The 24,428-nt window shown below is 40.3% G+C and overlaps 1 protein-coding gene across 1 annotated transcript in view; it reads left to right on the top strand.

Moving 5' to 3' along the window:
• SKOR2 (SKI family transcriptional corepressor 2) overlaps window positions 1-23,968 on the top strand; it is a 49,008-nt gene extending 25,040 nt beyond the window's left edge. The window contains exons 7-9 of the mRNA XM_047769426.1: window positions 5,571-5,638; window positions 16,218-16,283; window positions 23,255-23,968. Coding sequence (XP_047625382.1) covers window positions 5,571-5,638; window positions 16,218-16,280 — 131 coding nt within the window. The 3' untranslated portion in view covers window positions 16,281-16,283; window positions 23,255-23,968. The remainder of the gene's footprint in view (window positions 1-5,570; window positions 5,639-16,217; window positions 16,284-23,254) is intronic.
• The last annotated feature ends 460 nt before the right edge of the window (window positions 23,969-24,428 follow it).

Below are 24,428 nucleotides of genomic sequence, written 5' to 3'. Positions count from 1 at the left end.
GTAATGCAGTCAGATTCTTAACCCACTGCAATATGGCGAGAACTCACAGAGTTACTCTTAAGATTACCTCTTACTAAAACCAAACTACATTCCATCCCCCAAATATGGTTGTCCCATCTTTCACCTGTAGCTGTTACTAGATTCATCCTGTGCTCAGTGGCTTCCAACCTTCCTTCTTCTCTCTTTGTGTAATGTCCTCTAGAGAAGAAGGGATGGGGGAATTCTAAAACATGGTACAGATCAAAAGTCCCTATAATGAGTTCTCTTTGTGGCTCAGCAGAAACAAATCTGACTAGTATCCATGAGGACACAGGTTCAATCCCTGGCCTCACTCAGTGGGTTAAGGATCCAGCTTTGCCCTGAGCTGTGGTGTAGGTCACAGAAGCAGCTTGATCTGACATTGCTGTGGCTGTGGCATAGGCCAGTGGCTACAGCTCCAATTTGACCCCTAGCCTGGGAACCACCATATGCCTTGGGTGTAACCCTAAAAAGACAAAAAAAAAAAAAAAGTCCCTATCATTGTTTAAAGGTAGTGATAACAGGAGTTCCCCGTTGGCTCCATGGGTTAAGGATCTGGCATTGTCACTGCTGTGGTTCAGGTCACTGCTATATTGCAGGTTTGAGCCCTAGCCAGGGAACTTCTCTGCATACCATAGGCACAGCCAAAAACAATAATAATAATTTAAAATGATAGAAAGACAGACAGATAGATAGAAGATAGATAGATACAGATTAGGTAAAAGCAGTGATAACAAAATGAAGACAATGTAAATGAAATAAGCCCCAAACCCTGTAGTTAGATGAGTAGGATCTGCTGGGGAAACTAGATGTACCATATGAGTTCTCTTCTTCTTTCTGGTGCCAGGAATGTAGGCTGGATACTTTGTGTTGCTATTTGAAAAATTCTTTGGCTTTTCAAACTGTCCACGTTTTTGCAAAGCACAGCTGTTGCCGCTGTGTTGGTTGGCAGACTGCGCTTCAATGCTTTTCTCTGCTACCTCCATTTTCGCTGTCATTTGCCAAAGATACTCGGGTTTGAAGTGATCCTCATTAGAGAAATCTGCTTAATAATTTTTTTCATCTCTAGTTAAATTGTGCCTTCATCATCCTTAGAACACAGCAAAAATTTTAGTTTAGTTTTGTTGGTTTTTTTTTTTTTTTGCCAGTTAAGTCTTTTTATCACAAAAGTTATACACATGCTTGAGTCCCAGGCTAGGGGTCGAATCAGAGCTGCAGCTGCCCACCATAGCAATAGCCACAGTAACACCAGATCAGCTGCTCTGCGACCTATACCATGGTTCAAGGCAATGCTGGATCTTCAATCCACTGAGTGAGGCCAGGGATTGAACCTGCATCCTCATGATTATTAGTTAAATCCACTGTGCCACAACAGGAACTCCTCAGCCTTTTTTTTAAAGTACATATTAAATCATGTTTTAAACAAAATGAAATATTATGCACACCATTTTTTACTCTCCTTTTTTTTACTTAACATGAGCTTCTTTTCAAGACTGCACAGCTGTCTATAAATGTATTCTTATATTGGACATTAAAGTTTATCCAGGAGTTCCCGCTGTGGCACAATGGGTTAATCATCTGGCTTGTCTCTGTGGCAGCACCAGTTCGATCCCCAGCCTGGTCATCAGGTTAAGAATCTGGCGTTGCTGCAGCTGTGGAGTAGGTCACAGCTCCAGCTCAGATTTGATCCCTCACCCAGCAACTTCCATATGGCACCCATGTGGCTGAAAAAGGAAAAAATAAAGTTTATCCAAGTTTTAGACGTCATTGTTACTAAATCTTTGCACAAATGCACCATCATTTCCTGAGGATAAACTCCTAAAAGAATTAAAATGTTAAAAGAGTATAAACTTTTCAATGTTCTTGACGCATAATTTTATGTGGCTTTCCAGAAAGATTATACTAATTTATACTCCCATCCTTGGGATATCACAAATCATCTTTACATTATTTTTGTTTTTGTTTTTTAGGGCCGCACTTGCGGCATATGGAGATTCCCAAGCTAGGGGTCTAATCAGAGCTATAGCTGCCAGCCTTCGCCACAGCCACAGCAACGCAGGATCTGAGCCATGTCTGAGACCTAAATCACAGCTCATGGCAATGCTGGATCCTTAACCCACTGAGTGAGTCCAGGGATCGAATCCACAACCTCATGGTTCCTAGTCGGATTTGTTTCACGACGAGAACTCCCATCTTTACTTTAGATCTTTGCTAACTTAAATGGAAAAATTGACTCCTCATATTATTTCCTTTTCTCTCATCGCTAGGGATATTGAACCCTTTGCATGTCTGTTGTCCATTTGAATGTCTCATGAGCGCCCATTGTATTCTCTTCCCATATTTTTATTTTCTTTCTTTCTTTTTTCCTTTTTTTTTTTTGGCCACACACATGGTATCCTGAAGTTCCCAGGCTAGGGATCGAACTCTGTGCCACAGCAGCAACAATACCAGCTCCTTACACTACTGAGCCACTAGAGAACTCCATTCTCTTCTCATATTTCTTTTGATGTGTTAATTTCCTTATGGTTTATGTGAACTCTCTATATATTAAAATATTCTTTGTCATGTTGCAAATGTTCTTTTGTTTGTATCCATTTTTAAATGTTGACTGTGGTGTTTTGTGTTTGGATAATTTAATGTGTTTATAGTTTATTGTCATGCCAAAGCTTTACATTTTCATCTGATCAGATCTATCAATCTTCTCTGTTTGGTTTTTTTGTCTTTGATGGCCTTCCCCACTCTATAATTTTATAATATTATTCACCATTTTTCTAACACTTTAATGACTTCATTTTCACTTAATGAATTATATTGTATGCCGTCGTAGGCCATGTATTAAGTAAGGACTAGTTATCATCATTCCACTCTGAATTACCCTTAGCTGTCTCTTCCTCCAAAATCAGACTCTCCTGGGAGCCCAGGGAAGTGTCACAGCCAGCTTCAGGCAGCCCTTCATTCCCCATCCACCTTACTGCCACCTTGATCATATTCACAGAAGAACCCAGCAAGACTCAGAGGGCAGGTCTCTCCTTGCAGATGGAGAACCGCTTAGGATGTGCTCTGGTGTCTAGAAAGCACATGGATCTCCTGGGGGTATCCTGGCCCAGGTATGGGGCCAATGGCACTGGCACCACGGTAGTTCGTGGAGCACTGGTTCCCATTGCCTTGCACCCAGACCATGGGCTTTGACCCACTTCCACAGCATCCTGAGGTGGCAGATGGATGCCAGCGAGTCATATGGTACCTGACTCCAAACTGTAATCACTGTAGGTCAAAATTACCCATTTCCCAGTTTCCAGCCCAGAAGAGACAGAGATAGGTGTATGGAGCCCAACTAAATCAGTTTACTTTGTCATCAAATCTTAAAGCACTAAAGTAAGAGAGGACCTTATAGAGCACATTGTTTCCACACCCTTGTGTGTTCAGATAAAGGTCTGAGTCCTAAGGGTAGGGTAATCACTGTTCATGGCAAAATCCAGACCTTCTGGTGGATACCTCAGTGCTCTTTTAATTCTTCATTCTTTAGCCCCTTCTGTGTGCCAAGCACCATGATGGGCTTTGGAAATTTTAAGTGTCTGCAACTTATCTTCCTGCCCTCTAAGAACTCACTGTTTAGCTAAGACAGATGTATAGCAATTTATCATAGTACAGATTATGGATGCATTAACAGAGGTATATGTATAGTGTTGGAGGAGCACAAGATAAGTGTGGCTAATTCCGGCAGAGCGAACAGGAGAATCAGAGAGAACATTCCAGAAGAGATAACATTTGTGCTAGACTCTAAAGAAAAGGGAAATATTTGCTATAAGGGCAAGACCACAACAGTGATGAACACTCAGTAGCTAGGAATATAGTGCATAAGTGAAAATTGGAGAGTACTTTGTTGGGTGATGGGGTGCAAGGGGTTTCCTCTACCCCCTTTACTGCAAACAGCTGAATTACTTGCTGTTCCCCATTCCTGCTTCTGCATCTTAGTGAAGAATGCCAGTCACATCTTTGCTTAGGTGTTTCCTCCTTCTTAACCCTTGCATAGTACTACATACCTCTGTTATAGTCACTTTCACATTAAAGTGAGAGATGAGAGTAGGAGATGGGTCTTTTAAATATATATATGTGTATATATATATATATACATATATATATATAATAGGAGTTTTTAAAATATATATATGTGTGTGTGTATATATATATATATATATAATAGGAGTTTTTAAAATATATATATGTGTGTGTGTATATATATATATATATTTATATATATATATATAAAAAAATAGGAGTTCCTGTTGAGGCTCATTGGGTTAAGAATGCGACATAATGTCTCTAAGGATGCAGGTTCAATCCCTGTCTTCGCTCAATGGGTTAAGGATCCTGTGCTACTGCAAACTGCAGCATAGGTTGCAGACGCAGCTTGGATCTAGCAGTGCTGCAGCTGTGGTGCAGGTCAGCAGCTGCAGCTCCAGTTCAGCCCCTAACCTGGAAACTTCCATATGCTGCAAGTGCAGCCCTTAAAAAAAAAAAAAAAAAAAAAAAAAAAGGCAGAAAAAGCCAAAGTTCCAAGTCCACAGTCCACACTTTCTTTTTTTTTTTCTTTTCTTTTTTTTTTTTTTTGGCTGTGCTCACAGCATGTGAAAATTCCTGGGCCTGAGATCAAACCTGTGCCACTGCAGTGACAATACCAGATCCTTAACATCCTCAACCTACTGCACCACAAGAGAGCTCCAACAAGTCCATACTTAACAAAAGATCCTATGGAGAAGGTGCAACAACAAAGTACACATTAGGAAGTCATTCCCTTCTGGAGCTACAATAAAAACGATCAATATGTGAAATGGCAAAGATGTTTTGCAAAGTAATATCTCTTAAAGTTCCATCCTTCTCTAATTGTGGCAAGGTCTATAGAACTATACAGGCTGGAGGAGGACCATAAAATAAAGCTGATATTGGGTGAGAGAGTTTGCAGGTTGGGAGAGTCCCGCCAGAATGTGTCTGTCACTCTCTTAGGCATGAGATGAGCTGCAGTGAAGCTAGGTAGCATATATAACAGACCTACATCTTATCACCCAGAAAGTATTACGTGTGCAAGGGTTCGTGGTTCCTATGATCAGCTCTATCTGAACTTCACCCCTCACTAGCACTAGACAGTGCAAACTCTTGGTACCATGACTTGTTCAAGTGTACAAAGACTGGCAAACATAATTGCCTCCAATATTCCTAACTTTAGCCTCTCAGAATTTACTGTCTCTTTTCTGATTAATTTATAGTCTTGACGAAAACATCTCTTTAAACAACCGTATTATATACTGTAAAAAAATTCCAGTAGTTCCCTGGTGGCCTAGTAGTTAAGGACTTGGTGTTGTCACTGCTGTGGCTTGGATTTGATCCCTAGCCCAGGAACTTCCATGTGCTATGGGCATGGCCAACCCCCCCCAAAAAAATACAAAAAGAGGGAGGGGGTTTCTATGGGACTGTCAGTAATATTTTTACCAAATATTCCAAAAGTAGATTTTGTACTTTAATTAATTTCTTTCTCTGTTTCTTGCTCCTACCAGATAATTTCCAGGATCAGATGAAAAGGGAACTGGCCTACCGAGAAGAAATGGTGCAACAGTTACAAATTGTAAGATGCATTTCTACTTAAAAATTAATGCCCGGTGATGGGCTTGTTTTCAAACCACCCAATATGTGTGAAGCTGTTCAGGTTTTGCCTTGAAATCCTTTGGTCCACCTACCTCTCAGCTAGTTTAGATGCTAATTGCCAAGAGATTTACTTAGACACAGGATAAACAGATGTGTCGATACATTTCCGCTAAATGTAACTACCTACCATGTGTTAATAGACAGATGTGTACATTGTCTCTGTGGGTGAACCAGAGGTACCTGCATTGCCTGCCACTGTGCAAACCTCAGAACACAGCCCTAGGCTGCACCAGGGCTGCCTTTGCAAGCCTGGGGGAAGGGCCATTGTCTTTGTCTTCCCCTTCTACCCCTACCCAGACCTGAGCCAGGCCCCCTACTGTCAATAGAACTTTGTATAAACACCATTAATCAATTAAATTCACTTGAAGGACGATGAAAAGAAACAAATTATTTCCAAATGAAGTGTGTTACTCCATCCTAATCAGGTCTGAAAGTGAACACTAAGATCTATTTATACAAGAAATAGGGAAACAGTCTGATAAATAACTGTTGTGAGGTTTTTCGTTTTACCTTTTTTTTTGTCCTTTTAGGGCCACACGCACGGCATATGGAGGTTCCCAGGCTAGGGGTACAATTACAGCTACAGCTCCCAGCCTATGCCACAGCTCACGGCAACACCAGATCCTTAACCCACTGGGGATCAAACCCAAAACCTCATGGTTCCTAGTTGGATTCGTTTCTGCTGCGCCACCATGGAACTCCTGTTTTACCTTTTTTGAGATTTGTTTTTTCCCCTGAATTCCTTGCCCTCATGTCCCCATGCGGATCCATGTAGTAGTGTTAGTGCTTTGAAAACAGTCTCTCAAGCTTTCTCATTTTCATGAGCACAATGGGGAAATAATTTCTGCTCAGCGTTTAAGATATTTTTAATCACCTGGGTAAAGACATGCAGTCTGATTATTATAATTTAGGTTACTTGGCGTTTCTGCTATGCTTATGCCATGGAGCCTGTGTCTTTGCAGACCCACCTGTCTTGTCTAGAAAGCCAGGCATCTAGCTCTCTGTCAGAATTATTTAAGAAAGATGGTAGTTGTTGGGTGTTTTTTTGTCTTTTTTTTTGTCTTTTTTTTTTTTTTTTTTTTGCTATTTCTTGGGCCGCCCCTGCGGCATATGGAGGTTTCGCAGGCTAGGGGTTGAATCAGAGCCATAGCCACCGGCCTACGCCAGAGCCACAGCAACACGGGATCCAAGCCGCGTCTGCAACCTACACCACAGCTCACGGCAACGCCGGATCGTTAACCCACTGAGCAAGGGCAGGGATCGAACCCGCAACCTCATGGTTCCTAGTCGGATTCGTTAACCACTGCGCCACGACGGGAACTCCTTGTTGGTTTTTTAAGGCTGCAGTTGCAGCATATGGAAGTTCCCAGGCTAGGGGTCGAATCCGAGCTACAGCTGCTGGCTTATGCCATACCCACATCAACACCGGATCCAAGCCTCTTCTGCAACCTACATCGCTGCTTGTGGCAATGCCAGATTCTTTAACCCACTGAGAGAGGCCAGAGATCGAACCTGCATCCTCATGGATACCAGTCAGGTTCTTAATCTGCTGAGGCACAACAGAAACTCCAAGAGAGTTGGTTGTTGATGCTTCCTTTCTGCATGGAAGAAATCATGCTTGCATTAATGGAGATTGCTGAAAGTCATTTTGAAAGCATCCCTGTATTTTATGATGTTTTCCCTCATTCTGGGGTCTCTACTGCAAGTGCTGCTTCTAACTCTTGCCCTCCTAATGAGGCTTTCCAGGATTTCCAGGGCTGGTTTACTCTCACTTCTGAAAGCCACCTAAACATAAGACCCTCTTAAACAGGATCTTCCTTCTTGTTTTGGTTTTGTTTGTGTTAGTTTTATTTGCACATAAATTCAATGGGGAGCAGAAATATTTATTTAATCATTGACAAGTAATCCCCCACAGGGGTTAAAATATCTGCTATTCTTTTTTTTTTTTTTTTTTTTTCCTTTTATGGCCACACCTTCAGCATAAGGAAGTTCCTGGGCCAGGGATTGAATCCAAGCCACAGCTGCAACTATGCCACAGCTGCTGCAACACTGGATCTTTTAACCCACTGTGCCAGACCAGGGATCAAACCCTTACCTTTGCAGCAACCCAAGCCACTGTAGTCAGATTCTTAACCCACTTAACCACAGCAGGAACTTCAGTATCTGCTATTCTTAGCTTTTGATACCTGGATTACTTCCTGTGAATTTACTTATTGCTTTATTTGTCCAAAGGAAGAATGTAAATATAGAATCAGGGTAGAAGGATATAAAATTTGAAGACCTTACTTATTTTATATAGGATATCACTCTCAGACTCTTAAAGCAAAAATGCTACCTGTGCAACCAAAAAATGTGTGATTTCGGCTGGTGATGAGTGTAGCAGCATGGGCATTAGGAAAGGAAAATATTTCAGCGCCAGTTATTTATGGCCAGTTATGTAACTTTAATATCTTAATTTACTTTGACATTTGGTTTCTTTAATAGAAGAGGAAATGATATTACATCCATACAATAAGGAGACAGTATTAATAAAAGAAAAAAGTCTCATGTATTTTGAGATATTTGATACTTGGAAGATACAAATTAATATTACAAAATATCTTTATTATGCTGCATTGAAAAATCATGCATTATCATCATGTATTCCTTTATCTAGACAAGTGACATTAATTCACAGTCCTCTAGAATTTACTTGGTTGCAAATTAAATTCTTAGGGAATTATTTCCCCTAGTCTTATAGGTACCACATAATTCCTGAAATCCACAAAATCACATCCAGGCTACCAACATGAAAATCAATGAAATAGATATGGTTTGTCCCTTCTGCTTCTTCCCTTTCTTTTGTGCCCCCTGTCATAAGATGCCCACGTCTTCATGCTACCTATAACACCTGGTGTGATATGTAACATCAGATAGCCATCAGGAAATATTTATTGGTTTAAACACTGTCCACCAATGCCCCTTGACCCAATTCTGATACTCTCACATAGCAATCCTCTTAATTCATTTCCAGATTTCCTTGATGTGGTCCTGACTTCCTCAAATGTTCTTTTTTTTTTTTTTTTTTGTCTTTATGGCTTTTCTATAGCTGCTCCTACGGCAGGTGGAGGTTCCCAGACTAGAGGTCTAGTCAGAGCTGTAGCTGCCGGCCTACGCCAGAGCCACAGCAACAGGATCGGAGCCACGTCTGCAACCTACACCACAGCTCATGGCAACGCCGGATCCTTAACCCACTGAGCAAGACCAGGGATCGAACCCGCAACCTCATGGTTCCTAGTCGGATTCATTAACCCCTAAGCCACAACGGGAATCCCTCAAATGTTCTTTTTATACTAAATAACTACTACCAAAACTACTAAAGAAAGACATGCTGGTGAATTACCAGGAGCTTATGGGTATTACTGCACTGTTCTTGAGACTATTACATACAAGCTTTAAGGTCTACAGACTTACGTTCAAGACTCATCCCATGAGTACCAGTTCCTAAACCAAGGGGCTCTGTTGTAAGGTCCCACCTAGTACCTGATATGATAAAAAGGCACAGGTGGGTCGTGAATATGAATTGCACATGTAAATTATAAAATGCTATGCCAATATGAGTAATCAATTTAATGGTGTGTCCTTTCTCAAAGTAGTACTGCTAATAATGGAACTATTTAAGTCCTGGTGGCTCAAGATACATTTGTGAACTGTGTTCACACTATACATCTGGCTTTAGAACTGAGGCAGCAGGAGTTCCCTGATGGCCTAGCAGTTAAGGATCTGGTGTTGTCACTTCCGTGGTGCGGGTTTGATTCCTGGCCTTTGGAACTTTCTGCATGCCACGGGCACAGCCAAACAAAATAGACTTGAGGCAGCAGACTCAAGGTTAATTGAGCAGAAACCTATCCTACCCCTTTTCCAGCTTGTTGTATTTGCTAAAGTACCTGGGGCGAAATGTCTTTAGAAAATGATATCTACAGATTACCAAGAAGTTGCTAGGTATCACAGTTACTGACTTCTCAATGTTTTTAGTTGAATGTTCTAATTTATCAGTAAATATGGTTATATGCTTTGCTCCTTGAGAACAGATCAATTCACTCAAAATTATTTTATTCTTTTATGTTTAAATTATTTTATATTTAAAGTTTACAGAGTATATATTACAGAAAAGTCATTTGCCTCCAGAATAGGCTTTTTTTCCCCCTTTAGATAGACATAAAAACCCACACTCTCCTGCAATCATGGAGAATTCAAATATATTAAAACCATCATGTTTTGTAACAATTCCCATAGACCCACAATGCATTTATCCTATGCTGTTACACAGTGTTCTTATTCAAAAGATTACATCAAAAGCATCTTGGGTATCATCGCCATAGAAAGAAAACATGAATTTTTTTGGCTTCCGTGTTTTTAGATTCTCCACTGACTGCAACTTCTACACCATTGCCTCTTTTTCCAGTTTGTTAAATGCAACATTGTGGCAACTATGGATTCAAATGATTTTCAAATGATTAACTCTCTTTGTGAATTTATAAATGAGTGTGCATTTATCTCAATGTGAGATTTAAAGCATATGCAATTCAACAGTTATACATGGGCTACAAGCTGATCTTTTTTACAAAGAGCTTAAAATTAGAGTTTTACAGTCCTTAACAGTTTGTGCTAAGGTCCCCCCTCTTCCAGGTTTTCAAATGCTTAAAATGTTTTCATTACCAAACCAGATTTATTTATAGAAATATATTCCTCTCACTACGAACCAAATACAAAAGTTTTAGAATTTGGAGTTCCCATCATGGCTCAGGGGAAACGAATCCGACTAGGAACTATAAAGTTGTGGTTTCCATCCCTGGCCTCGCTCAGTGGGTTGGGGATCCGGTGTTGCCATGAGCTGTGATGTAGGTCGCAGATGTATCTCGGATCCTGCATTGCTGTGGCTGTGGTGTAGGCTGGCAGCTGTAGCTCCAATTTGACCCCCAGCCTGGGAAGCTCCATATGCCGCAAGTACGGCCCTAAAAAGCAAAAAAAAAAAAAAAAAAGAATTTAGTTAAGTTCATGAAGATGTTAGTGCTTAATAACAATAAAGAGCAAAAGATTTCTCATTCATGAGTGAGTTGTGATGCTAGGGAAAATGTTCAATTTTTATTTTAAAATTATTTTTTAATTTTTTTAATTTTTGAAAAATGTGTTCAATTTTAAAACAAAAATCCATCATCCCTGAAGATTAAGAAGAATGTGAAGAAACCGTTACAAAATTATATGTAAATAATATCTCAATTTTTAAAAATTTAAAAGAAGAAAGTAAAGGTATTTTACTAAGTATATAACCTTTGGTTAAACTTGTACAAGGACTGGAATATAATATAAATCATGGCATAAGCTGAGACTATTAATGATGCCTTGATAACCTTTTTTTCATTGCTAATTTGGCAACAAATTTTTTAAGCAAGTGCATGTGTACATAAGCTACCATCCCCAGGTTTGTTGAAAGCATGTCATAGTTGAAGATATAGTTCTTGAAGACATTAGCCTTAGTTCTTGAAGGACATTATGAAGCTATAATAGAAAACACAGAGTAAATGGTTAGACCCAGATTCACATCCTTTAAACTTGCCGGACCGCTACCAAAGGGCAGGAAGATTGAGAAAAATGTGCTTTGGAAAAAAAAAAAAAAAAAAGGACTAGTCTTGAAGTGCCCTCTGCTGGTTTCCCAGAACACTGCAGTCACACGAAATCAGTCTCAAAAGTTCTTCATTAAAAGCCTCAATTAAAATAATGTTCAATCAATAGATTGAGTACTAATGTTTTGTTTGTGGACTTGTAAAAAAGCAGTTAGTAACTTTCTGATGGTGTGAGCGTTGTACTTCCTTGCAGGGAAAGGGGCTGTGATGGGTCTTTATCATTGCTCAAGGAATGCACCCTCTGTGGCAAGGGCATAGCTCTTCGGTGATATATGGTCTTTTCTTGGAGGTTCTCCAGTATTCATTAGGATCAGAACTTGCCCAAATTTCTCTCATCTGAACCCAGAGTTTTTAAAATATGTTTTACATATTTTTTATATGGTAGAGAGGAGTTCCTGCTGTGGCACAATGGGATTGGCACCATCACTGGAGCTCTGGGATGCAGGTTTGATCCCCAGCCTGGCACAGTAGGTTAAGAATCTGGCATTGCCACAGTTGCAGTTTCGGCCACAACTGCGGCTCAGATCTGATCCCTGGCCTGGTAACTCCACATGCCATGGGGCAGCCAAAAATAAAGTAATAAATTATCATTTTAAAAATAATTTAAAAATAAATAAATAGAGAACCTGCTGTATAGCACAGGGAATTATAGTTACTTGTGATGGAACATGATAGAGGATAATGTGAGAAAAAATATATATGTGTGTATGACTGGGTCACTTTGCTGTACAGCAGAAATTGATAGAACATTGTAAATCAACTATAATAGAAAACATAAAAATCTTTTTAAAAAAATAAAATAAATAAATAAATAAATAAATAAAAACGTGGAGCACTTTATTTTTAGAAAAATATCCATGAGCCCCTAGAGGACCTGGGTTTTGTGTCTAAATGTGTAACAAAAAGAGGGCCCTGCAGATCAGAGGACTTGATGTAAGTCCAGACTTCCATGGAAGCAGCCTTAAGATTCTCCAAGAGACAAACTTTGACTACTGTGGTCCTTTGCCAGTTATTGATCTTGCATCTTGGTAATGCCATCACTTGTTTCTCCTTTTGAGATGTAGACCTGCCTTAATGTCTGAGCCCAGGCTAAATCTCTCTTGGCACAAATCTGAAGGTATCTTTTTTGGTAAAATCTCAATACTTTGGATAGACTAGAGACAACAGGTAATTTAGAAAGTATCTAGTAACACTGAGTGGTTTTTGTCCATGTCAATCTTGGTGATTTCCAAGCTAGTAAAAATGAAAAGAAAGCTTTTATAAGTTTTATTGTAGGAGGTTTACATGGAATAATTACCTTAAATGGAGCCTCTAAGATCTTGAGCTCCCCAGGTTGGGGTGTATAGAACCTAAAGCACCATCAGTTGTAAGAGGCCCCTTTCCCTGATATACCATAAAAATAAAAGCTTCTGGGAGTTCCCTGGTGGCTTAGTGGTTAAGGATTCAGTTTTGTGGCTCTGGTTTAATGGGGGCCTGGAAATTTCCTCATGCTGTAGCTATGGGAAAGGAATAGAGAGAGAGAGAAAGAGAGAGAAAGAAAAGAAAGAAAGAAAGAAAAAGAAAGAAAGAAAGAAAAGATTTTTTTAATTTTAGAATAAAATAAAAATAAAAAATAAAAAATTTTTTATTCTAAAATATCCCAATTATAGTACACTCAATTTCAGAACTGTTTAAGTGTGAGGGGAGAAAAAAGTGCATCTTAGAATCAATGAAATAGACTGATAGTTAATCAGTGAAATAGCTGCTCCGTGAACAACTGGGCTGTGTGCGCTAACATATTCTTTATTTATCATTCATGATTTAGGACTGAGAATTAATGATTCTCAGCTCAGAATCTTTTGCTTTTTCTGTCTTTGTTGTTCAGCTTTTGTTTAATTTTGTTTTAATCGAATAAACTCTGTTGAGTTATTATCAATGTTTTGATTGGGGATAATTCTTCACCCAGATTTAAATTTCAGCCTGGAGACTTGGGGATCAAATGTGCTTATTTGGAAATGTCCCTTTTTTTTTTTTCTTTTTGGTCTTTTTAGGGCTGCACCCATAGCATATGGCCATTCCCAGGCTAGGAGTCAAATTGGAGCTATAGTTGCCGGCCTACACCACAGCCACAGCAACGCCAGATCCAAGCCACATCTGTGACCTACCCTGCAACTCATGGCAATGCTGGATCCTTAACCCACTAAGCAAGGCCAGGGATTGAACCTTCATCCTCATAAATACTAGTCGTGTTCATTACCATTGAGCCACAATGGGAACTCCAGAAATGTCCCCTTTTTTCAGAGTCCTTTTTTATCTTCCTTACCAGCTTCCTATCTTAATGAAATGCTCCATTGTTGTTTCTGAGAAAAAAAAAGAAAAGAGAAGGAAAAAGGAATTCAGCCTTAGATCTGAATGTAGTGCCCTTTGGGCAGTTTTGTTTGGGTTATATGAGTAGTTTACTGGCTTTGATGAGATGGCTCGTGGTAATATGGACTTTTCTCCTCTAGCACCTTGACACAGAGCAGACACTTACTAAATCTTTGTGACATTGAATCTTGATGTTGAGAGCTCTTTCTAAATGTGACAGTGGCATAAATACATTTTATTAGGTAATTCCTCATACCCCAAGGTTTCTACATTGTTTCTACTTGTTAGCCTAAATAATAGAATTCTATTCAAGGCTCTCTTTTATCATGCATCCAAAGAAAGAGGTGATCCATGTGCTTTGGCATATTTTTTCACACACCATCATGGAAAACAAGATTCAAGTATGTCTGTGTTAACAGCAGGTATAGCATAACCCAGAGTGGAAAGAAGAGGTAGCTAGAGTAGGTCCCTGAGCAACTGTTCTTGTCATAGTTATCTAGCCGATCTCAGCTCTTATCCTAAACCATGAACTTTTTAAGGTCCTATATGAATCATTAATTTCAATGCTGCTTTTATGGCCTTTATCATATATATCCCTATCATATATATCTGTGCTGTGATTGTATATAAAAATAGTCAGGTGGCAATTTTAGTCTTCTCTCTTTTTTTCATCAAAAAAATTGTGTGTCCCAGGTTCCCATTGTGGCTCAGTTAAGAATCTGACTAGTACCTGTGAGGATGCAGGTTCAATCTTTGGCCTCGCTCAGTGGGTTAAGGATCCAGCATTGCTGTGAGCTGTGGTGTAGGTCGCAGATGCAGCTTGGACCTGGCGTTGCTGTGGCTATGGAATAAGCCAGTAGCTGCAGCTCGGATTCAACCCCTAGCCTGGGAACTTCCATATGCCACAGGTGCTACCCTTAAAAAAAAAAAAAAAAACTGATTCAGCTGACCAATTATTATGGCAAAATAGGCCAGCTAATCCGAGTCACTAGCATCATTGTAGATTTGTAGCTCTTTCCCATTAATAAAGGTTCGTATATATGGACTGGTAGATCAAGAGAGCAAAACATAAATATGCTGGGAATGTGGGGAATACATATAACCATGTTCAAAATCTTGCCTAATTGAATAATTATAATTTTATTTCCTTCCTTGCTTTTACGTAATATCAGCCACAGTTCATGTTGCATTCTAGAAGTCTGAATATTTCTTTCAGTGTAAGATAAATTCATATCATTAGAGTCCTAAATGTAGCCTTGTAATGATGCAGGTAAGAAACATAACTGGGGTTAATGGCGAGGCAAATCTAAATAATATATGTAGTCCAATTTCAACCATTTGAATTTTCTAATGAAAAGCAGCCTATCAAATGAGATAGGTTTTCATTCAAAGCCCCAGTCTTGAAAAGTGCTTTTCCAGCTTATCCAGGTAGAATTATCAAGGGTCATATTTTCCATTCTTTGCAATGATTTCTGATGCTTCTTAGTAGTTATCAGGAAATTACCCAGAGTAATAGTTTGTGTTTAGTTAATCTTATTTGTGTTTTTTTGGGGTTTGTTTTTGGTTTTTTTTGTTTGTTTGTTTTTTAAGGCTTGCACCTGTGGCAAATGGAAGTTCCCAGGCTAGGGGTCGAATCAGAGCTGCAGCCGCTGTCCTACACCACAGCTCACAGCAATGCCAGATCCCCAAACCACTGAGCAAGGCCAGGGATCGAGCCCACATCCTCATGGATCCTAGTTGGGTTTGTTAACCACTGAGTCATGAAGAGAAAAATTTGCATTTTATAACGATCGCTTATTTTATCTCTCTAATTGAATGAGAAATTACATTGAACTAGTTTGTAATAATATTCTTGTTTTGTGACCTTGGAGATACATTATAATATTATAACTTAGTTTTCATACCTAATTAAAAATAAGAATACCACATTACTAAACACAATTTTTTTTAAATTTCTTAAATGATATATCACATAGGAACCTCAGAGGCTAACTGTAGCAGCAAGCTAGGGTGATTACCTGTTCTGCTTTTGATATGCCTTTTTTGTTTTGTTTTGTTTTGTTTTTTAGGGCTGCATCCAGGGCATATGGAAGTTCCCAGGCTAGGGGTCTAATCAGAGCTGCAGCTGCCAGCCTACACCACATCCACAGCAATGCGGGATCCAAGCCATGTCTGCAACCTACACCACAGCTCACAGCAACACTGGATCCTTAACCTGCTAAACAAGGCCAGGGATGGAACCCGCAATTCATGGTTACTAGTCAGATTCATTTCCACTGAACCACAGTGGGAACTCCTGATATGCTTTTTAACAAGCCTTAGAAATGCTATACCCCAGAAGCCCCATAGTGCCTGGCACATAGAGAACTTTTCTCTTAGGGCGGACCCATTGGCATTCAAATTGTTAGGCACGATGAAGAGTCTCCATTACACATCTCTCTCCAAATGTAGCTGCTTACCTGGATAGTTTTGCTTGTTTTTGTCTTACAGATCCCCTATGCTGCAAGCTTGATCAGGAAAGAAAAGCTTGGTGCCCATCTCAGCAAAAGCTAAAAGGTGAGCTCACCAGAGGAAAGAGATTAGCCTTCACTCTCTGAATTGTTACTTGGCTGTGTTCTTTACTGATGTACCTTATTTTTTTAAATAATGATTTTTATTTTTCCCATTATAGCTGATTTACAATGTTCTGTCAATTTTCTGCTGCACAGCAATGTGACCCAGTCACACATACATGTATACATTCTTTTTTCTCACATTATTATGCTCCATCACAAGTGACCATACATAGTTCTCAATGCTACACAGCAGGATCCCATTGCTTATCCATTCCAAAGGCTATAGTTTGACTGGGAATTTGGAGTTAATAGATGCATACTGATGTACTTTAAATAGCCCAAGGGATTGGTGATGTTCCATCCTGTGTTTAAGCCAATATACTTTGAACTTCATTGAGGGCATAGGACTTCCTAAATGAATAGCTAAGTGTGTCTTATAAATTCTGTGGAAAATTCCTAAAGCTAAGGAACTTCTCCATTCCATCTTGCAGATGTGATCTTCCTTGTTTTGAGGTTTTCTGCTTTCTTGCTCCTCTGGGCACTCTGATTCCTGACCTCCTTGAAGGAAATTGGAGTCTCAGGAGCCCTGCTTCTTCTATCTCTTCTCTGTCTCTTCTCTACTTCCAAAACGTCTTCCTGCAATCCAGCATTCAGAGAGTTACTGACAGATGGTGCTGTGAATAATTGCAAGCAATATAGACGTTTGAGAATTTCTGCAGCAGGAGCAGTCATTCATTCTTTCTCTAAAACAATGCTTGTTTCTCTATAGCCAAAACCAGATCCAATGTCACATACCTGGCAGCAATTTAAAAGACAGATACATTCTTGACTCCTAAGGAAAAGAAGACAGTAAACATTCAATGACTATATTCAGAATAAACCTAAACATCTCAAAAGCAATGTTTTGATTATATGGAAAAAGATAGATATAACTATTAGAACTGAAGCAATGGAAAAACTAGGACATTGTCGTGTCTGTAACAATGCATTAGGTTGACCTAGAAATTGGAGGTGCTAAATCAGGGAAGAGCTCCAGTGTCAGAAGTGCCATTTCTAAGTGCTTGTGGTCAACTAGGACTGTGGTCATTTGTCAGTTTTATTCGTTCCCATCAGAATGATTCTTCTCCCTCCCTCTGGAACATATTTTCCAACTCAATCGAATGTATTGACAAAAAAGAAATTCTGTACAAAGCAGGTTCATGGTTCCTTTTCTTTCCTTTGTGCCTCTCTTCTACGTATCACCAGCCTCTTCTACGCTGTGCATGTGACAGTCCTACTTCTTGCCATCATCTTTATTGGTGATAATCTTCAGTATTTGTCTTATATAATTACATGTATGTCGCATTTCACTAGGAGCTCAAAACTCTTTCCAAGACAGTCTCTCATTCATATGCTTTTCTTTAATTTTACCCAGAGGGAACAGTACAATAAAGAGAAATGTGATATTTTATGTCTCTGTTGCAAAACCAGGGAGAGACTCGAGGGCTCCAGGCTTTAAATGCAGTGCCTGCTTGCTCCTTGTACATGAACTTCTGGTCTTTTGTGAGCAGAAGTTTCACAACAGAGTTGCTCAGATAATAGGTCCTTTTGCTTTGAGATGCTCAAGAGAATGTCATTCTCTTTTCATCTCCATGAAATCATACACAAATGGACCTGTGAGTTTGGCTTCATACTATAAAGTCAAGTATTTTTTCTTAAGTCTGAAGCTGACTTTGGGCTATTTCCTCCTCATTATTATAGATCAGGTTTGTACCAGCATCGTGAAATGGATACTTTTAGAACATTCAGACTCTAATAATTTAACTCAAAGTAATCAAAGCAAGAAGCATCCATGGAGTTCCCACTGTGGATCAACAGCATCCACGGCATCTCTGGAGTGCCAGGATCCCCTGCCGGCACAATGGGTTAAAGGATCTGGCAGCATTGCCGGAGCTATGGTATAGGTTGAAAGTTTGGTTCGGATCTGATCCCTGGCCTGGGAACTCCATATGCCACAGGGCAGCCAAACAAAATTATTTTTTAATTAAATAAAAATGTAAAAAAGAATCATCCAAATGAATGCTGCTAAACCCATACATGTGTATAAAAGTTTGAAAGTGTCCTACTAATTTTCTTTCAAGTCAAAGAGTATATATGGAATGTGGTTTTTTAAATAACATTTTTATTGAAGTATAACACATATTCATGGAGTTCCTGTCATTGTGCAGTGGAAATGAATCTGACTAGGAACCATAAGGTTGTGGGTTCAATCCCTGGCCTTGCTCAGTGGGTTAAGGATCTGGCGTTGCTGGGCACTGTGGTATAGGTTGCAGATGCCGCTTGGATCCCTGTGTTTCTGTGGCTGTGGTTGCAGGCCGGCAGGTGAAGCTCCGATTATACCCCTAGCCTAGAAACCTCCATATGCTGCAGGTGCAGCTCTAAAAAGACAAAAAAAAAAAAAACCACCACATTCATTAAGGCCTATAAATCTTTCAAGTTAAATAAGTATAAAGTCTACAAATCAAAACTCAGTGAACTAAGGTTTCTAGCACCCAGATAGCTACCTTATGCCCCTGCCCAGTTCCTCCCCTGCCCCCCAAAAGATTGGGTTTGCCCGTTTTTGAACTTTAGTTCAAAGGGTCTGGCTTCTTTTACTCCGAGTTTGTCATTCATCTGTTAGAACATAGTTTGATTCATACTTAGGAGCTTCAATCAACTCTCTTTTTACTCCTCCCACTTCCCCAGCTCATCTCTGCTTGTCAGACACGAGCTGCTCCTACACCAACGCAATGAAGACTTACTGCCCAGAAACCACGCCTTTGATGGTGACATAGTGTACAGCAAGGTGGAAAAAAAAAAAAAAAGATTGATTTGTGTTTAGTAACTAATGCTTCCTCCATGCTGATTTTGTTTCCATCCTTGCAGACAACAGGGATTTCTCTAAGTAGACCCTGGTGCTTTCAGAAGATTAGTGGTTACTTAAATGCTGAGCTAAATCAGCCAAGCAGAGAATCACAACCATATTGTTAGAGGCAGTATTTGATTCTCAACATGCCAAGCCTGCAAGGAATTACCCCGAGAGAGATTACAAAATAAAAATCATTACGCCAAGGGAGAGAGACAAATTCTATCTTGCTGAGTGACCACAGGTTTCCAAATTAGGGGCTGATGCATTCATGTCTTATGCAAGAGTGACCCTTATGGTAGTGTGCTGTGTGCTTGCTACCCAGTGGATTCCAATATGACTATTAAGAGGAGGAAGCTTTTCAAAACCGCAGGCAATCCACTTAATAAGCTGAGCAAGTACTGCCACATATCACTGCTCTGCGAATCTTTTTTGCCCTACATTAGGATACAAGAAATTCCATGTTGAATCAAAAGTCCACCCATACCAGGACGCTAATTGTGCAATTCCATTAGAAGGGCCAAGTTGTCGTTCTTCGCAATACCAACCTCAAAATTTAGGCATATATGCTGAATATTCTTAACTTTCCCTTGATAACTCCTTCAAGATCTTGGAGTTCCTGTTATGGCTCAGTGGAAGCCAATCTGACTAGTAACCATGAGGATACAGGTTCCAGCCCTGGCCTCGCTCAGTGGGTTAAGGATCTGGAGTTGCCATGAGCTGTGGTGTAGGTTGCAGATGCGGCTTGGATGCTGCGTTGCTGTGGCTGTGGTGTAGGCCAGCAGCTACACCTCTGATTTGACCCCTAGCCCTGGAATCTCCACATGCCACAGGTACAGCACTAAAAAGACCAAAAAAAAAAAAAAACTATTCTCCATGGATTTAATTTTTTTTGTCTTTTTGCCTTTTCTTGGGCCGCTCCTGCAGCATATGGAGGTTCCCAGGCTGGGGGTCTAATCCGAGCTGTAGTCCCCGGCCTACACCAAAGCCACAGCAGCTCAGGATCTGAGCCGAGTCTGCAACCTACACCACAGCTCACGGCAATGCCAGATCCTTAACTCACTGAGGCAAGGCCAGGAATTGAACCCGCCACCTCATCTAGTCGGATTCATTAGCCACTGAGCCACGATGGGAACTCCCTCCATGGATTTATCTAAATCTTTCATAGGCATAGTCCCCTTTGGGGCAATGAATTCTATTTGTTTAGCTACCAGCTGTGTAAACTGTAGTTTATTTTATTTATTTTCAGACTACCTCCTAAAGCAATCCCTTGTAGATTAGACATTGTACTGCTCTGCACATTCGCTTTATCATGAGCTCACAAGTGCAATGGAAGTGATTTGAAAAATCTCTCAAAATCTTGTGTGTATTATTCTCTCATCTGGAACTCTTTTGAACACCAGAATTACTCCGGAAAGTCTTCTTTACCTTTGGTTGTTTCTGCACTCCAGTTCCTACACAGACCCTCCAATATAATCTTTGTGAAATCTGCACCCCAAATATCATTGGAGTTCCCATTGTGGCTCAGTGGTTAATGAACCCAACTAGTAATCATGAGGTTACGGGTTCAATCCTTGGCCTCGCTTAGTGGGTTAAGGATCTGGCTTTGCGGTGAGCTGTGGTGTAAGTCGCAGATGCGGCTTGGATCCCAAGTTGCTGTGGCTGTGGTATAGGCCAGCAGCTGTAGCTGTAATTCGACCCCTAGCCTGGAAACCTCCATATGCGGAAGATTCGGCCCTAAAAAGACAAAAGACCAAAAAAAAAATTATGATGTTAACGCCTATTTACATTCTCTTTTTCCCAAGCGTCTTTTAACATTATGCAAATGTCATCCCTGTAACTGGTTGAAATGCCTGTCTTTCACCAAGAACTCGATCATTTTGGGAAGTAAATCATGAGATATGGTGCCTTCATAGTCCTACAGAAACTTGATGAACAAGCTGTAAATAACAATAATGACCATTCCTTGAGCACTAACTATGCTAGATACTAGGTTAAGGTCTTTGCCACATTCTCCCTTTTGATCCTTACAACTCTTTTGTTATCCCCATTTTCTTTTTTCTTTTTTTTTTTTTTTGCCTTTTGTCTTTTTAGGGCCGCACCCGGGGCACATGGAGCCTCCCAGGCTAGGGGTCCAATTGGAGCTACAACCGCCAGCCTGCACGAGAGCCACAGCAACCCCAGATCCGAGCCACGTCTTCGACCTACGCTACAGCTCACAGCAACACTGGATCCTTAACCCACTGAGCGAGGCCAGGGATTGAACCCACAACCTCATGCTTCCTAGTCAGATTCGTTTCCACTGCACCACAGGAACTCCTGTTATCCCCATTTGCTACATAAGAACACTGAGGTTCAGTGAGGTCACTTGGCTGGCAAGTGACAGAGCCAGGATTTTCAATACAGGTCTAAGCCCCTTCTCCATCTTCCTAGGTTCAGTGGACTGGCTTTGAGAGAGTCTGACTTTTAAATCTGACACTACCTCCATATGTTATCTTAAGGAATATCATTTCATGAGGTTCATGCTTGTCTATAAAATGCAGCTGGCCAAACCTGACCAAAGTCTCTGCCAACTCTAAAATTTTGACTATCACTTTTGCATGCCACTCTTCTGCCAGATTCTCTTTCCTTTCCCATAAAGGTGCTAATTTATTAAAATCTGCTCAGAATCATATATAACCCCCAAAGGTGTGACCCACCTACTTTTTGCCTTATGCCTGCATTTTCTTCATCACTAATTGCTAATTTGCTTCCTTCTGGAGAGCCTGATAATATGATTTTTTTTCCCTATGCTAATATCTAGCCCTTTGGTAAACTCCCGTTATTTTTATTTCCCTTCTAAGATAATTGCTATGAAAATAATAGCAAGAAAAAGACCTTAAAAGGGTGTGCAGGGATTGTCATTGAACACTCTGTGTCTTCCTTTTGTAAGCATCAAAGATTAAGAGGGGGGTGGCATTGTCCATTTCTCGCATCTGTCATCAGACAAAAGAGGACAGTTTCTTTCAAGAGTGTCCATTGACAGTGAAGTGCTATATGTCAATTATCTTATTTAATCTTCAGAACAACCCATTGAGAAGAGTACTGCTCCTCTCACCATTCTACAGCTGAGCAAAGAAAAATACAGAGATGAGTAAGTTGTCTGGGCTCTCACTACCCAAATAGCAGGATTTGAACCAGGCCATCTGGCTCTGCAACCCACACTTCACCTGCTTTCCTCTGACTTGTGACCTAAAATGGTGGCCTAATTCACATCTTCTATTATCAGTTATAAATGCGCAGTTAATAACCAATCCAGTGGTTTCACTGATATTGAGTTGCCAACCTTCCTTCGTATTTCTATAGCTGCCCCCACACCAAGACAAGAAAAATAGCTGTAACTTGGACCATCCAGCCAAAGCCCACGGGGCACCAGCACATGAAATTCTGTTTGTCCGTTTTACCACAGGCTGCTTGATGTTTGCCCAACAATAATTGGAGCTTCTGGAACCCATCAAAATGACTTTACTGTAAAGAAAGCATAGCACACCAGTGCACTCTAATGTAATAATTCTAGTCTGGGTCAAGGTCAGCTGAGATGCACAATCTAAGAGAGCAGGCAATATGTGAAATATATTAAAAAATAATATGTGAAGTATATTAAGAACTAAGAGAGCAATATGTGAAATATGTTATATTTATATATAATATGTGAAATAGGAAATAAGAGAGCAATATGTGAAAAGGAAGATACTTTCATGTTTACTGTTTAAACATTTTATCCAAACTATACTAAAAATATCTTAAGGATATGCTAAATATTACTTTAAATGCTTTTCAAGGAGTTCCCATTGTGGCTCAGTGGCTAACAAACCCAACTAGTAACCATGAGGTTGCGAGTTCGATTCCTGGCCTTGATCAGTGGGTTAAAGATCTGGTGTGGCTGTGGCTGTGGTGTAGGCCGGCAGCTACAGCTCCAATTTGACCCCTAGCCTGGGAACCTCCATATGCCATGGGTGTGACCCTTAAAAAAAAAATTGCTTTTCAATTATCTGATTCTATCATACCAAGGTTGTCATTCTGTGCTTTTTTTTTTGGTCTTATCCCAGGTGCCCAGAACCACTTACTCTCGTTTTCTTGTAAGACAGAGCCTAAGCACTTCTGACCCGCACAGAGACTGCAAATTGAAAGGGCTGGGGAATCGAATACAAAAATCAGGTTCAGGAGAACCCAAGGACAAGTGACCTCAAGGCAGCATGGACAACCATGTACAATAGACTGTAGCGGCCATTCATTAGTGGGGGGAGGGGGGAGCCAACCCGAGCAGTCAATGCTTGTCGCATCTTTTGGTGGAACCAAAGTTTGAGTCTTTGTGTTTTTCAAGGCCAACTGAACCCAGAGCGTGGGAGTGCCGTTAGCCAACCGGGGTGGGAAAGCCACAGACAGTTCCAGGGGATCCCCCGCAGGGAGAGAGCCACTCTCCGAGACTGTGTTTTACATCTGAAGATGTGACTCCTGGAGAAAAGACAACACAAGCCCTGTCCTAGGAGTGGGGATCACACTTCGACCGTGAGGATGGCATTAGCTGTAACACACCTGCTTTTCACAGCAAACTGGACAGACTTACATGTGGTCCCTTCCTCTCTGCGACTTTGCCTGCTGTATGAATGAAGATTGTATTCCTCTGGAAATATTTTACAGTTTACTATTGAGTGTAATTAAGAATATAATCATGTTATCCAGAAATGGTATTTAACTCTGTTGTAGTTTCTTTAACATTCATGTGGATAAAAAAGTCTATAATAAAAAAAAAACTATGAAGTCATAGTGTGTTCATGGAGTTAAATGCACATTTGCTTGGGAGGCAACTTAAAGAAATGAATACCTTTTAGAATTATTTTGGCCTCAAGTATTTAAATAAATTATTTTTCGAAAAAGGAATTCCTTCAAAAATGATTCTTAAGTTAGCCTATGGCCATTGTCAGCAGCTGGAGTCCTCCCCTTTAGGCTAGGATTTTTGATTTTCTTTTTCAGGGTTGCACCCATAGCATATGGAAGTTCCCAGGCTAAGGGTCAAATCAGAGCTGCAGCCTCAGCAATGCCAGATCTGAGCCACATCTGTGACCTACACCACAGCTCGTGGCAATGCCAGATCTTTAACCCACTGAGCGAGGCCAGAAACTAGTCAGGTTTTTAACCTGCTGAGCAACAATGGGAACTTCTAGGTTAGGATCTTTGGATGAGTGAGAGAAGGCTCTAAATTCTGTAAGCTTTCCTAACAGT

The sequence above is a fragment of the Phacochoerus africanus genome, chromosome 2 (assembly GCF_016906955.1).
Source record: "Phacochoerus africanus isolate WHEZ1 chromosome 2, ROS_Pafr_v1, whole genome shotgun sequence".
NCBI classification, from domain to species: domain Eukaryota; kingdom Metazoa; phylum Chordata; class Mammalia; order Artiodactyla; family Suidae; genus Phacochoerus; species Phacochoerus africanus.
Note: the sequence above shows the minus strand (reverse complement) of the source record. Positions and strands in the feature narration are given on the sequence as shown.